This window comes from Podarcis vaucheri (assembly GCF_965113315.1).
Source record: "Podarcis vaucheri genome assembly, chromosome: 1".
Taxonomy (NCBI): domain Eukaryota; kingdom Metazoa; phylum Chordata; class Lepidosauria; order Squamata; family Lacertidae; genus Podarcis; species Podarcis vaucheri.
Window position 1 is genome coordinate 52,732,835 of NC_138759.1, and position 15,587 is coordinate 52,748,421.

Here is a 15,587-nt window from a genome sequence, read left to right on the forward strand (position 1 = left end):
TATTTCTATTGAAGAATTTTAGCTCTTTTGTTTCAGAATTTTAAACATAACAAAGCTCCAGATCTTGTGGCCACAACTGTGAATCATGCACTATATGGTTTACAGATGTAATACACTAGCACTACAGGGAAACTATGTAATGTCACTGGGGACAAATAAATAATTACTTTTATTTCAGGTCTAATGCAGTGTTTCCCAACCTTTTTTGGGCAAAGGCACACTTGTTTCATGAAAAAAATCTCGAGGCACACCACCATTACAGCCCCGTGACGTCAGCGCGCAGCGTCACGCCGGGAGGGACATGAATTGCTAGCAAATTACATAATCACCTCCTTGAGGGCTGGCTCATCTTCTCCGAAGGCAGAACCCCATTAATTAACAGCACAGACTCCAAGACTAGGGGGGAAAACCTCAGTCATGCACAGTCATGCACATGTGGGGGCTAAATGAGGACGAAGACCGGGCAGAGAGCAGGGTTCAAATCACCCCACCTGGCCAGGACAATCCCTGGGTGCTCCCGTGGGCCACTCGCCTGACCCACCTCGCAGGGCTGTTGTTGCGAGGATAACACGGGGAGAACCACGCGCGCCCCCGGGAGCTCCTTGGAGGAGAAAGCGGGCGATGAATGCAATGCACAAAATATATGAGAGGCGACCAGGTTTTGCAGGTGAGGGGCCCCCGCCAGCCTCCGTTTCCAACACCCGGCGCAACGACGCCGAAGTTTCCCCCCGGGCTCGGCTCGGGGAGCAGCGCTGCTCCTCCCCGGCTCCCCTTTGCCCTCCCGGCTCTCTCTGCCGCCCACTGGGGACCCCCCTCACCTGCCAAGTCCGGAGCGCCGGTGGAAGTTGCATGCATGCATGCAGGGCGCCGCGTTGCCATTGCATTGCACTGAACTCCATGCAACGCCTGCACGCATGCATTGCCTTGCACGCCCGCCAAGGGGTCTCCCCGCGGTCCGATGCGTCCCCTCCGGCGCGGATGCAGCATTGCAAAAATAAAAAAACCCCGACGCAGCCCTACCTGGGGGGCAGCCTCCGCCTCCGCCGCTCCGCCTCCGCGGGGATCCCCGGGCTCCATCCTGCCGCCCGATCTCCGCGGGGGCGCAGGCAGGCTGCGCGGGGTCTGCGCGGAAGAGCCCCTGCCCGCCCGGTCGCCGCCGCGCTCATTCCATGGCCTGGAGAAGAGCGTTTCAAACAAAACGCCCGGCCCGCCAGGCCACACTGGGAAACGTAGTTCGCGCACCTCGCGCGGGCGCGGAGCCCAAGGGCGAGGGGACTACGGATCCCGGCTGCCCCCGCGCCGGGGACGGAGGGGGAGAGGCCGGGTGCAGGGATGGAGGGACGGGTGGGCGAGTGAGTGAGTGGCAGCCGCCAAGCCTTGGCCGAGAGCCAGGAAGGGCCTCCCCGGAGGAGGAGGAGGAGGGAGGCGCAGAGTGGGAGGGAGGGAGGGAACCCCAGGGGTCATCTAGTGACGGCGCCCCAATCGAAAATTCGACTAAAAAAAAAATCTTTCGAATTTTTTAATTTTTCCCGCGGCACACCAGGCAACATCTCGCGGCACACTAGTGTGCCGCGGAACAGTGGTTGGGAAACACTGGTCTAATGTATGTACTAGCCTTTCCAAACCTCCCATGTTTCCTGGGCATTATTCTCTAGTGACATGCCACCCTGAATATTTCTTTTTGGATGCACAGAAAATGAAAATATCTGACCTCAAGACTGAATCCCTTTATTAAATAAATATAATGGCAGGGGCCTGAGACATTCTGAAGGAAATGAAAACCAAGTTGCAAGCAGCAATGTATTCCATGGGCAGCATGCAGGCAGACAGTCTAAGATTCCACAGTCTCTTGAGAACAAACTGGAACTCACCTGGGCACGGTCTATTCTGTAAAACCGATCGGCTGTAGTTGCTGCAAGAGAGGAAGAGAAGGACATGGAGTGTTTAGCGTCTATATATAGCCCCAGTGTATTCAAAGAAATTCACGTAACATCTTAGCAACCCTTACAACTGTGTGATATAGATCCAATATTAGCTCTGCGCCTGGACTATGAGGGTGATAAAGCAGAGGATGGTTATAAATCAGAGATTAATAGCATGCTTAAGGACACCTAGTGAGTTCTCACCTGAGGAGAGATATGAACCAGAGACAATCCCTGATTTATAGCTCGGTCTCTTACATTACAATCCTATATATGTCTACTAAGAAGACAGTTTCAAAAGGGCTTACTACCGGGTAAGTTAGTATAGAACAGCAACCTTAGTCACTCTCAAATTTGGGTTAGTGGAACTAACGAGAGAACAGGAAAAGCAGAACTAGTTCATGAATTATACTTGATGCATATCAAGCATGTCAGCTGTAAAAGAGAGGTATATATGACACAACAGCAGAAGATTCCAAAGTGGCAGAGTGCTATTGTACTTTGTTCAGCTTGCCAGACAGTTGTCTCCCCCACCCCTTGTGGGCCAGGTGGGGGAGACAGGTGGGCATACCTATCAATCACCTAAGACCTTTTGTTTCTGCATGGGGGGTCTTCAGTCTCCACCCCTCAAAGCACTATCTTGCCCAGAGCAATGCTTTACAATCCTTACTGTGGCTCCTTATGAGAAAACAATTCAGTCAATGCCCACTGCCCTTTTGGATGGCAGGTTTAGCAACATTCCAACTCAAAAATACCTAGTGGGAATGCAGGATTATTTTAATTTTTTGTTTCTTTTTGTATGACTGTTGTTTGATGAAATATACCCAAATGATTTGTGTCTCTTCAAGTATTTCTATATTTACTGAATTGTGGGGGGCAATGGCCTTGAGAAATAAATTGTTATCTTCCTCACAGCTTTGAAAGGGGTTTCTGAAGATCTGATAATCAGCTGATTGTCAGATCTTAAAAAACAACAACACAAAACATTCCAAGTGCTATTTTGCTCAGTCCTTCGAAAGAAGCTTTGCAGTTGCAACCAATAAGTTGTTTAGGCACTGGGCTTGCAAGGAGGGCCATGAATGCTTGTTGTTACCAGGACCATTTGTGGTGACTATGTTGCAAGCTGGCAGTCAGCGATCCAAGAGACACTTGTAAGAATGGAACAGCTGCATTTCACATAGTACCGACAACAACAGAAGACAACTTTCCAAAATGCAGCTGCTGAATCTTCACCACAGAAATACTACCTTGAGGGAACATGAGCAAATGAGCAACAACCTTGCATTTACTTTGCTATAATCAGATCATTTGGCAAGGACCTCCCATTTGAGCAGCAGTGGTCTTGAGCATCAAAGGACCAGCTAAACCCCAACAAAATAGACGCAGACAGGATGTTACCACGAGCAACAGATAGAAAGGCAATTAAAGGGGGTCCCCCCAAACTTTTTTTTGTGCCAACAGAAGTAAAGAGTACTTTTTTTGTATGCTGAGTAGCAGAGGGGAGCTTCCCAAATCTGCTTTGCAGCTGCTGTGGGACTTCCCTGTGCATTTGGATGATCTGCTTGCAGGTGTGGGAACTCTTGCCCTTCGCAACACAATGATCCACATTTAAGAAGTCACCATGGGAGTTTGCGTATCTTCCATATTGTGAGGATACACAATACATTTATATAAATGGTACACACCGAGTCAATTGGATAACTTCTAAAGTTCTGACCTTGGTACTGGCAAAATTGACTTCCTAGCCTATATATAGATCTATCTCTGTTTGGGTAGCTTAACTACTTCTTTCCTCATGCACTCTGGTTGGATCAATAGACAGATGGAGCAAGTAGATAGGATTATCCTAACCAAGGTATTGCCAATCCTTCTCGTCACAGAGCACCTGTCAGATGCTTTAAAAAATCACATTGGCAGAGCAATCCAAACTGTGGCTGGACAAAGAGCAGGGAGTGGCTATATGTACAGCTCCATTGCTCCCAACAGACAGGCAGAAGGCAGGCAGGTGGAGAGGCAAAAGCTTGAGTTTACACCAGCCTAGTCCTGCTGTAATGATCAGGCCTAGATTGAGTGTGACGCCATCAAATGGTAGCAGTGGGGCTGGGCTAGGGTCTAGGGCCAGCCCGGCTCCTCTCTGCCCCTGAATTGCCCGTTTTGGAGCTGTGTGTGGGTTGCCACCAGCAAGAAACCACCATTGGTCTTTCCAACCTCCCTCTCTTTCAGCAGGCGGAATGGGGAGCAGGTGCTGGCAGAGCCCAGAAGTTGTTCTGGGCTGGCACCTCTGCTCCACTCAACCCACTTTGCAGCAGATTGGGGTTTGGATTGCCCCCTAAGCACCTGCTGCTTTCTTTCTCCTTTTGCCAGTGGTGGATTAAATTCTCCTGCCTTCTCCTCACTGCAAGAAGTGAAGTTACAGGGAACCAGGCAGAGGGTCTTCTTGGTAGTTGCACCCGCCCTCTCATCAGATGTCAAGGAAATAAACATCTATCTGATTTTTAGAAGACATTTGAAGGCAGGGAGGTTTTTAAACGTTTGAGGTTTTAATATTTTGTTGGGGGCAACCCAGTCAGACGAGCAGCATATAAATAATTACTATTACACAAAAGGCATTGGTAAAATATGCAGAAGATTTTGAGGTACACAGCTGTTTGATTATGGGAGCGGGGCCAAATAAAACAAATATACATCCGTTGGAACAGGCCCCCAAATACTCTCATTTTGTTCACTGTATAACTATGATCTGAGGACTCCTGAGGGCAGTGATCCGAGGGCAAGCTGGGGTGGGGAGAGAGAAAGGACTACAGCCCAGGTAAGTTGACCCTGTTGCATTATGGGAGCTCTCCATAAGGCTGAGGAGGTAAGTGGTCAGACTGAGGTTGCTATGGCTGGGCCCTACAAAGACCGGGGAATTCTCCTTGGGAATAGAGCAGAAATAGTGAGGGGAGGGAGGGGTGTCCATGACACAAGCCAGAGCAGATTAGAGGAGTGAAAGAGCCTCGTTTATCCTGTCCTGGGGAGAGATTTACAGCCACAGAACTGTTGATGAAGGCCAGTAATTCAACCATTTTAATGAGCCTGCATTGCCCTTGAATGCCACTCCAACCTTTTTTCTTCCAACGCATTTTCCTCAGTTTGGAACATGCTGCTGGGAAACTGGCAGAAAAGAAGAAAATAATCTGCAGCAACCATATCTGAGAATGGTCTCCTCCTCGTGATATGTGGTGCACACAAGAGACTCCCCCCCTCCCCCAGTGGGACCCCATAATCATACACACAACAGCAATGCTGGCAATCTTATCCCTTTCCCTCTGGATCAGAGGCTACGTAATGATGTGATTTGGAAGAGCGATTTCCTCTTATTCTGGAGAGAGCAAGGGGCTGGGACAGGGTGAGAGGCAAGCTAACAGTTTTGCAGCTGACTCGGATTCAAAGGTCAGCACCATACTATTCCTTGAGATCTGCGCTGGGGAGTGACTGGAAGGGATCTAAAAAATAAAAATAAATAACATCAGACAACTGGGAGGGGGAGACTGGGAAAAGGCAAAATGGGATGAGGAGGAAAGTAGTTTGAAGGGAGAGTTTGTCCTTCAAGCTACAAACTCAAAAGGCGCTTGAGGTCAAATCATTCACTACTACGTCAAGACGTAAGAATTTAAAAAGAGCCTCCCTGGATCAGGGAGCCATCTAGTTCTGCACCCTGTTTGTAGATTGGCCAACCAAATGCTTGGGCCCTCACCCCTACTTGTGATTTCCAGCAACAGGCATTCAGAGGCATATTGCCTCCGTCAATGGAGGCAGAGTCCAACCTTCATGGCTAGTAGCCATTCACAGCCTCATCTCCCACGAATTTGCCTGATTCTCTTTTAAAGCCATCAAAGTTTCCTGCTTGGCAGGGGGTTGGACTCGATGGCCCTTGTGGTCTCTTCCAACTCTATGATTCTATGATTCTATGAAAGTTGGGGGCTGTCATTACTTCCCGTGGGGTGAGTTCCAGAGTTTAACTAAGCGCTATGTGATGGCTTGGCATCACCCCAACCCACCCATGTTAGTCTCTTGCTCTCTCTAGGGATCTCTCTGGGTCAGTACCAAATCTCACTGAACCAGGTGCTTCTCCCATCCCTCTGGGCCCCCAAGACACTTCTTGTTGCTGCCTGCTATAATCTTGGTGGAGGGAGGCCTCATGGCTTTGAGGTACAGGGCTGCAAAGAAGCTCAACGGGCCATGCAAGTTGCTCCCCGTGTCTTTGGGAACTCATTCCAACATTGCTTACAAGGGCACAAAAGCCGCTATTGTCCCAGCCTGTGGGAGAGTCTCACACTGTTGCTCAAACCAAAACTGAGAAACGGCAGAAATAAATAAAATGTGCTAGTTAAAAGTGAAATGTGCAGTCTGGAAGGCTATAGGAACACAGAATCAACCCTTCAGGTGGTGGTGGTGGGGAGGAGGAGGAGGAGAGAGAGTAGGGGCTGAGAGAGGAGCTGGAACAAAGCTGTGTTTGTAAACAAGACTCTGCTGCCCTGCAGAGCTCTTGGGGGTTCATGCAAAAACACAGCCGGTTGGGTCACAGGCCCACCAAAGGAACAAAACAAAACAAAACCAGCCAGTCTTCCTTCTCTCCCTCTCATTACTCCCCCAATGCAAAAGCTGTAATTGAATTTGATGTACAAAAGGAAACTCTGAATGCAGCATATTCACTGGTCCCAAAAAACCACTGCTGAAGGCGGCTGGGCGAAACTGCCACGTCTCCCTCATGCCTTTTCCTACAGAGCCATCTGCTGGAGAACAGCAAGACTAATGTATCTGAGAGAAGATGGCCCAATGTGAAAAAAATGACAAGAGACGCAAACTTCACTCCCTGCTACTGCAGTGCGCTGGTGGGAGCCAGCAGTACCTCCTGCCGAGGGAATACTCAGCACTCTCTCACCGAGGCCTCGATTCTGCTCTGCTGGACCACAGAAAGCTGCCTTAGTTTAGCTGACTATTGTCTTCACCGGGGTTGACAAACGTCCTGCTCATGCGCCAAATTAAGGTCTGCCAAATCACCCAATTTGGTGTGAGTGTGTGGCTGTTTTGGTCAGCCATACCCAGCTGCTGCTCACCTGATGTCACTATGATGTCAGGTGTGAGATAGGAAAAGCTGCAGCTGCCAGGGAATAACCAGGAACTGAAGAGCATGCTCTCAACATGGCTTGTATTTGGAGCTGTTTAAATTAAGCACTGAATGCAAGTTCCGCTGCTCTGCAGTGGGATTAGATCCACCTGATGTCATATGATGCCAGGTGGCTGACAGGTATGCGGACTCAGCCACCTATCCAATATGGCCTGATGAGGGTTGGCTGGTCACTTTTTGATAAGGCCCACCAGGCAAAAGTACTACCTGCAGTTATCAGGGGTTGAATCTGGGTCCTTCCACATGCAACGAGGACCTAAACGAGGACCTAAACGAGGACCTTTTAGGTGGATTTATTACCATCTAGCCCGTATTAACAAGTCCTAAAGCAGCAAGCCCAAATTACCCGCAGCAGGAATGGGAAACGCCAGGCCCGTGGTCAAAGGAGGCCCCTCTCAGGCCTCTCTATTTGGCCCTCAGAACTCCCCAGCCCACCCATTCTCCCAGCAGCAGAGGACATGTTTAACACACAAAATGCCGCAAGTTCAATCCCTGACAACTCCAGGTAGTGTTCGGAAAGTCTCCTGGTCTGACCCTCTGGAGAGCCACAGCTGGTCTGTATAGATAAGAGAGAGCTAGATAGATCAAAGGCAATGTCTTGTGCTCCTTTGTACTCAGGAGAAGCAAAGGAAATAATTCAAAAGGCAACATGGAACAAGTGACGTTTCCAACGGTACTGACCAGCACTATTTGAGCTCTACATAAAACAAAATTATAATTATAGAAATATATTCCATTACAGCATCGATGGCTCTGGCAACAAATTTCCGTAGCATTAGTCATGGAACCTTTGATGCACCGAGCCCCCACCTACTGACTACAGAGTTAGTATATATTTACATATCCGCTCCACACACACACATATACGTATGTACTCACAGTCCAGGAAGCACCACTTGGGGGACAGTTTCTGGCATGACAATGTCTTTGGTTTGGCTCCGTCCCCTTCCTGCATCAAAGCAAGCAAAAAAGAATTAGGTCTCCTTTCCTACCCTCTTTTCAAAGCCTCTTCTGGCTTGCTCCAGCATAGATGCCTCAGGTGGACTCAAGACACATGCTTTGACACAAATCGGAAGGCACAGAGCACATGGATGCAGCTCAAGACAGATGCACTGGACAGATACTGATGAAAGTCCATCATGCACAAAAAAGACAGAAGGGGTGTGGGGAGAAGAGTCTTTCAACAAAGGGGAGGTGGAGACAGAAAAGATACACACCTCTGGAAACAGGCTCTGAATAGTGGAAGGGCCTGAAGGAAAATCCTGTGGAAAGGGAAGGAGCTGAGTTACCGCTACCATTAGGATATGCTTGCATCCCCATAGCTGTAGGAACCTGCAGGGTGCTCCTCACATCTTCTGGAGCAGCCAGCCTCCATATTGGCCAGTGTAATCCAAAAGCAAGATTGCACAAGCACCAGCCAGGAAAATGGTTTCAAGTGTGGGAAAGAAATTTAGGAGGAGGACAAGGAGGAAAAGACAGCGAATCCATGTGCCATGGCAGTCCAAGTGCCCTAGTTTCACAATGAGCTCCAGGCTATGTTGGCCTTCCCAGCTGGACAATTTGATCACAGCTGCTTCTCATAATCATTGTTATGACCAAAATCAAGCTTGAAAGGTTCCAGGTTCTTTTGCACTGAACACTATATCCACATCCGATGCAGTGTGTTTTATTACCTGCCTGACGCCTAAGGGCTGGACAAAGGGCAAATCCGTAAAGGCAGGTAAAGGGAGGGAAAGAGAGAAAGCAGTTTACGGAAGATTGCCCACACAATCTCATTTCCTTTGTAACCAAGCTCCAGGGAACGGATTTCTCCATGCATTTATTGGCTTGAGCCAAAGCAGGAAGTCAACGACATTTCCCAGCTAAACAAAAATATTGGTGTGTCATTCACAAAAGCTGCCAGGTAAGGTGGAAGCTTCACTTAGAACTGGAGGCATCACAGTGATGCGGAACAAAATCCTTGTAACTAAAACTCTAGGCAAGATAACTGAAATTCTATCCAGGTTCGAGGCATGAAGAAGTTATTATATTTGCAAAAGACTTGTTACAAATTAGAATGCATCCAACGTAAGTCACAGAGTAGACTCATTAAAATCAATGGACACAACTCATTTCATTTATTTCAGTGGGTCTATTCCGAGTATCAGTTAGTTGGATACAACCCTGGAATATTTCCTCCGGCATATAAAGCAATGTGGGAATGAGCCTGCACTTACCTTGACCCCTGACCGCCTCCCAACTAGGAGTTACCTCCCTGGGTTACATCAGAACCGAGGACTTTTTTATTTATTTATTGTACAGTGGTGCCCCGCAAGACGAATGCCTCGCAAGACGAAAAACCCGCTAGACGAAAGGGTTTTCCGTTTTTCGATGCACTTCGCAAGACAAATTTCCCTATGGGCTTGCTTCGCAAGACGAAAATGTCTTGCGAGTCTTGCAATTTTTTTCGCTCCCCCCCCCCTTTTCTAAGCTGCTAAGCCGCTGTTGTTGTTGTTGTTGTTGTTTAGTCGTTTAGTCGTGTCCGACTCTTCGTGACCCCATGGACCAGAGCACGCCAGGCACTTCTGTCCTCCACTGCCTCCCGCAGTTTGATCAAACTCATGCTGGTAGCTTCAAGAACACCATCCAACCATCTCATTCTCTGTCGTCCCCTTCTCCTTGTGCCCTCCATCTTTCCCAACATCAGGGTCTTTTCCAGGGAGTCTTCTCTTCTCATGAGGTGGCCAAAGTATTGGAGCCTCAGCTTCACGATCTGTCCTTCCAGTGAGCGCTCAGGGCTGATTTCCTTCAGAATGGAGAGGGGTTTGATCTTCTTGCAGTCCATGGGACTCTCAAGAGTCTCCTCCAGCACCATAATTCAAAAGCATCAATTCTTCGGCGATCAGCCTTCTTTATGGTCCAGCTCTCACTTCCATACATCACTACTGGGAAAACCATGGCTTTTACTATACGGACCTTTGTTGGCAAGGTGATGTCTCTGCTTTTTAAGATGTTGTCTAGGTTTGCCATCGCCTTTCTCCCAAGGAGCAGGCGTCTTTTAATTTCGTGACTGCTGTCACCATCTGCACTGATCATGGAGCCCAAGAAGGTAAAATCTCTCACTGCCTCCGTTTCTTCCCCTTCTATTTGCCAGGAGGTGATGGGACCAGTGGCCATGATCTTCGTTTTTTTGATGTTGAGCTTTAGACCATATTTTGCGCTCTCCTCTTTCACCCTCATTAAAAGGTTCTTTAATTCCTCTTCACTTTCTGCCATCAAGGTTGTGTCATCTGCATATCTGAGGTTGTTGATATTTCTTCCGGCAATCTTAATTCCGGCTTGGGATTCATCCAGCCCAGCCTTTCGCATGATGAATTCTGCATATAAGTTAAATAAGCAGGGAGACAATATACAGCCTTGCCGTACTCCTTTCCCAATTTGGAACCAATCAGTTGTTCCATATCCAGTTCTAACTGTAGCTTCTTGTCCCACATAGAGATTTCTCAGGAGACAGATGAGGTGATCAGGCACTCCCATTTCTTTAAGAACTTGCCATAGTTTGCTGTGGTCAACACAGTCAAAGGCTTTTGCATAGTCAATGAAGCAGAAGTAGATGTCTTTCTGGAACTCTCTAGCTTTCTCCATAATCCAGCGCATGTTTGCAGTTTGGTCTCTGGTTCCTCTGCCTCTTCTAAATCCAGCTTGCACTTCTGGGAGTTCTCGGTCCACATACTGCTTGAGCCTTCCTTGTAGAATTTTAAGCATAACCTTGCTAGCGTGTGAAATGAGTGCAATTATGCGGTAGTTGGAGCATTCTTTGGCACTGCCTTTCTTTGGGATTGGGATGTAGACTGATCTTCTCCAATCCTCTGGCCACTGCTGAGTTTTCCAAACTTGCTGGCATATTGAGTGTAGCACCTAAACAGCATCATCTTTTAAAATTTTAAACAGTTCAGCTGGAATACCATCACTTCCACTGGCCTTGTTATTTGCAGTGCTTTCTAAGGCCCATTTGACTTCACTCTCCAGGATGTCTGGCTCAAGGTCAGCAACCACACTACCTGGGGTGTACGAGACATCCATATCTTTCTGGTATAATTCCTCCGTGTATTCTTGCCACCTCTTCTTGATGTCTTCTGCTTCAGTTAGGTCTTTACCACTTTTGTCCTTTATTATGGTAATCTTTGTACGAAATGTTCCTTTCATATTTCCGATTTTCTTGAACAGATCTCTGGTTCTTCCCATTCTGTTGCTTTCCTCTATTTCTTTGCATTGCTCGTTTAAGAAGGCCTTCTTGTCTCTCCTTGCTATTCTTTGGAAATCTGCATTCAATTTCTTGTATCTTTCATTATCTCCCTCGCATTTTGCTTGCCTTCTCTCCCCCGCTATTTGTAAGGCCTCGTTGGACAGCCACTTTGCTTTCTTGCATTTCTTTTTCATTGGGATGGTTTTAGTTGCTGCCTCCTGTATAATGTTGCGAGCCTCCACCCATAGTTCTTCAGGCACTCTGTCCAGCAAATCTAAATCCTTAAACCTGTTCCTCACTTCCACTGTGTATTCATAAGGGATTTGGTTTAGATTGTATCTTACCTGTCCAGTGGTTTTTCCTACTTTCTTCAGTTTAAGCTTGAATTTTGCTATAAGAAGCTGATGATCTGAGCCACAGTCAGCTCCAGGTCTTGTTTTTGCTGACTGTATAGAGCTTCTCCATCTTTGGCTGCAGAGAATATAATCAATCTGATTTCGATGTTGCCCATCTGGGGATGTCCATGTGTAGAGTCGTCTCTTGTGTTGTTGGAAAAGCGTGTTTGTGATGACCAGCTTGTTCTCTTGGCAGAACTCTATTAGCCTTTGCCCTGCTTCGTTTTGATCTCCAAGGCCAAACTTGCCAGTTGTTCCTTTTATCTCTTGATTCCCTACTTTAGCATTCCAATCCCCTATAATGAGCAGAACATCCTTCTTTGGTGTCACTTCTATAAGGTCTTGTAATTCTTCATAGAATTGGTCAATTTCAGTTTCTTCAGCACCAGTAGTTGGTGCATAAACTTGGATTACTGTGATGTTAAAAGGTCTGCCTTGGATTCGTATCGAGATCATTCTATCATTTTTGAGACTGCATCCCAGTACAGCTTTCGCCACTCTTTTGTTGACTATGAGGGCCACTCCATTTCTTTTACGGGTTTCTTGCCCACAGTAGTAGATATGATAGTCATCCGAACTGAATTCGCCCATTCCCGTCCATTTTAGCTCACTGATGCCCAGGATGTCAATATTTATTCTCGCCATCTCATTTTTGACCACATCCAACTTACCCAGGTTCATGGTTCTTACATTCCAGGTTCCTATGCAATATTTTTCTTTACAGCATTGGACTTTCCTTTCGCTTCCATGCATATCCGCAACTGAGCGTCCTTTCGGCTTTGGCCCAGCCGCTTCATCAGCTCTGGATCTACTTGTACTTGTCCTCCGCTCTTCCCCAGTAGCATGTTGGACACCTTCCGACCTGAGGGGCTCATCTTCCAGCGTCATAACTTTTATATGCCTGTTGTCTTTGTCCATGGAGTTTTCTTGGCAGGGATACTGGAGTGGCTTGCCGGTTCCTCCTCCAGGTGGATCACGTTTGGTCAAAACTCTCCACTATGACCTGTTCATCTTGGGTGCCCTGCTCGGCATAGTTCATAGCTTCTCTGAGTTCTTCAAGCCCCTTCGCCACGGCAAGGCAGTGATCCATGAAGCTAAGCCGCTAATAGCCGCTAAACCGCTAATAGCGCTAATCCGCTAATAGGGTTGCTTCACAAGACGAAAAAACCGCTAGACGAAGAGACTCACGGAACGGATTATTTTCGTCTTGCGAGGCACCACTGTAGGTATATTTACTTGCTTTCATTGAAATTCCCAGGGCATCTTACACTGAATTCTTTCCTTTTACCCAAACTACACTGCATACAAAGCCCAGCTTTGTTACTTCAGGTTTTGTTCATGCAGGTTAACAGCTTTTCCCCACATTTCTTTAATTGTATGGGGTAGGTGGCAGTGGGGACATTTAGGTCGACCCTTAAACTATGCAGAGGCATAACTAAACTACTTCCTGTTGCTCTGTATGTTATGAATCGCAAGCAGAGGCAACTCCTGCTGCTCAGTCAACTGTTAAATTTCATTTGAGGGGCAGTTAATTACAACTGGAGAAGCACAGATACTATGGTAGCAGGGATATCCAAGTGGTATGTCACTTGAACAGAAGTAGAATTATAGCAAGGTTACACCCTCCCCTTCTCCAAGTGTTTTGCTTGCATCTCACCTCCTGAAGCCTCTCAATGTGGGTCCGGCATATCTCCAAGTCACTGTCTCCTGGCACAACGATAATTCCCAAGGGCACAGCTGGAAAGTAAGAATGTTATCAACAAATACCACTGAACCTGCTAAATACATTCCTAGCGTATCAGGTATTCACTGAGCAGAAGCTAGGGGACAATTCATAGATGCAACACCAAGGTTGCATGTTTGATCCCCTTATGGGACAGCTGCATATTCCTGCACTGCAGGGGTTTGGACTAGATCATCCTCAGGGTCCCTTCCACCTCAAGCGTCATACCATCTCACAATGCACAAGGGAAGCTACTTATCTGAAGGTATCTAATGGACAAAATCTTTGTGCATGTGGAATTTTAATATGTCAGGGAGAAATGCTAGGCTAGAAGCCTTCTCTCACAGATGTGTTAGCTTTGCACATACAGGGAATTTTGATGTGAGGGCTCTTTAAAAAAAAAAAGACTAACTAAGATGCTGCCATGCTAGAGTAACACATTTGAATAGGCTGCCAGAAGGGCAGAAGGTGCCAGCGACTTGCCCACATGCTGTATTGTTATGGACAAAGGTGTGCAAGCATAAAATGGCTCCAGAAAGTTCCTGCAAGTTGTTCTAGGCACCCTTTAGCTAAAGAGGCTCCAGCAGCCTGGGCTGTGGAACCAGCTACTCACAGGCCTCCTTGAGCTTCTCCTTGTCGTAGTGAAGTGCTTCGTAGTCGTGCATGCCAATTCGGCTTACGCGGATTCTTAGCCGCTCTGGAACGGGCTGCTGACTGTTTGCGCAGCAGGAAGGAAAAGTGCTGATTTAATTAAGGTGGGGCTGCTTAAGGAAAGGAAGACAGCATTGTTGTGGGAGGGAAGGGAGGGAAAGAGGGGGAGATATGGGGTGGGGAAAAAATCCCAGAATGTGATACGAAATCCCCATGCACAACAACAACAACAACAACAACAACTATTAGAGTAGCATTGTAGCATTTAAAAACTTGTTATCTGACTAGTGGGCAGGAACTCAAAACAACAGTTGCATTTGCAATCGGCTCTTCATTTAGTCCATTAAGGCTATCAATAGCTACTAGTCCTGATGGTTGTGTTCACTGTCATCAGATGTCAAGGAAATAAACTAACTACAGTATCTGACTTTTAGAAGCCACGTGAAGGCAGGCCTGTATTGGGAAATTTTTAATGTCTGATGTTTTACAATTTTTTAAAATATTTGCTGTAAGCCACCCAGAGTGGCTGGGGAAATCCAGCCAGATGGGCGGTGTATAAATAAAATAATAATAATAATAATAATAATAATAATAATAATAATAATAATAATAATAATAATAATAATTCAGCACTAAAATGGGCATCCATTTTTGAGAAATCAGAATAAAAAACAAAGTGGCAGGCGGGACGCCCCTGGCCCCCCGTTATGCCTCTAGCCACGCAGGTTGCTTCCATAACAATGGCCCCAATTGCCATCTCCCATGTACAAATGCAGGCAGGCCAGAAGGAAGGGAGGCACAATTCCTGGCTTCTTGGGAATGTGCTTCTTTATGTAAGATAGATAGAAACTTGCAGCAAGGCCTCATGGGCAATGTAGAGAGGCAGGAGACCAGCACTGTCTCAGTACTGGGACAGAGTTGAAGATGGGGGTTAAATGTTGCTAGTTCAGCACTACAATGCCAAATGGAAGCGTAACAAGCAGCCATGTAGATGTACCTAGGACAGGAAAACAGGCTTGCCAAGAAGGGTATGAATGCCAGAAAAGACACAAAACCCACCTTTTATTATGCCTTGAATGGGATAAGCAGCATAATAAAAACCTTTCCTCCTCACAATCAGTACAATGTAGGAAGCTGTGCACCCAAGATCTTGTGCCACTCATTAGTGTCTAGGAGTCTGTGATACAACTCTCCACTCCCTTCCCCCAAAAGAAAATATAGCAGAGAAGGAACTTTGCTTCCGCAGAGCCCTCTCTGTGGGCTCATATAACCCTGCTTCCTCCATTAATCATTCAGCTGCTTGCCTTTAGGACTAGGACAAGGCAGAGCCTTCCTGATAAAGCAGTTGAGAAAAGGCAGTTACGCTTTTATGTTAGGTGGGGGAAAAGGGTGCTCAATATCAGTGTTTTTTGGACTTCAGAAGACTCAGTGCTGCATAGCTAGAAAACCCAATACATCTGTCTGTAGAGACTTTAATTCTGTTGGGTTTTATATATCTTAC

General features: G+C 46.9%; 1 protein-coding gene across 11 annotated transcripts in view; it reads right to left on the reverse strand.

Moving 5' to 3' along the window:
- The window catches only part of DGKZ (diacylglycerol kinase zeta), a 157,320-nt gene that overhangs the window by 15,644 nt on the left and 126,089 nt on the right, over positions 1-15,587 (reverse strand). For 8 of the 11 annotated variants that reach the window (XM_082223964.1, XM_082223968.1, XM_082223970.1 and 5 more), the window contains 5 exons: positions 14,049-14,149; positions 13,370-13,449; positions 8,310-8,354; positions 7,972-8,041; positions 1,872-1,912 (listed from right to left, as the gene is read on the reverse strand). In XM_082223964.1, the coding sequence (XP_082080090.1) occupies positions 1,872-1,912; positions 7,972-8,041; positions 8,310-8,354; positions 13,370-13,449; positions 14,049-14,149 (337 nt within the window). The remainder of the gene's footprint in view (positions 1-1,871; positions 1,913-7,971; positions 8,042-8,309; positions 8,355-13,369; positions 13,450-14,048; positions 14,150-15,587) is intronic. The other 3 variants (XM_082223962.1, XM_082223966.1, XM_082223960.1) reach the window with 1 other exon arrangement.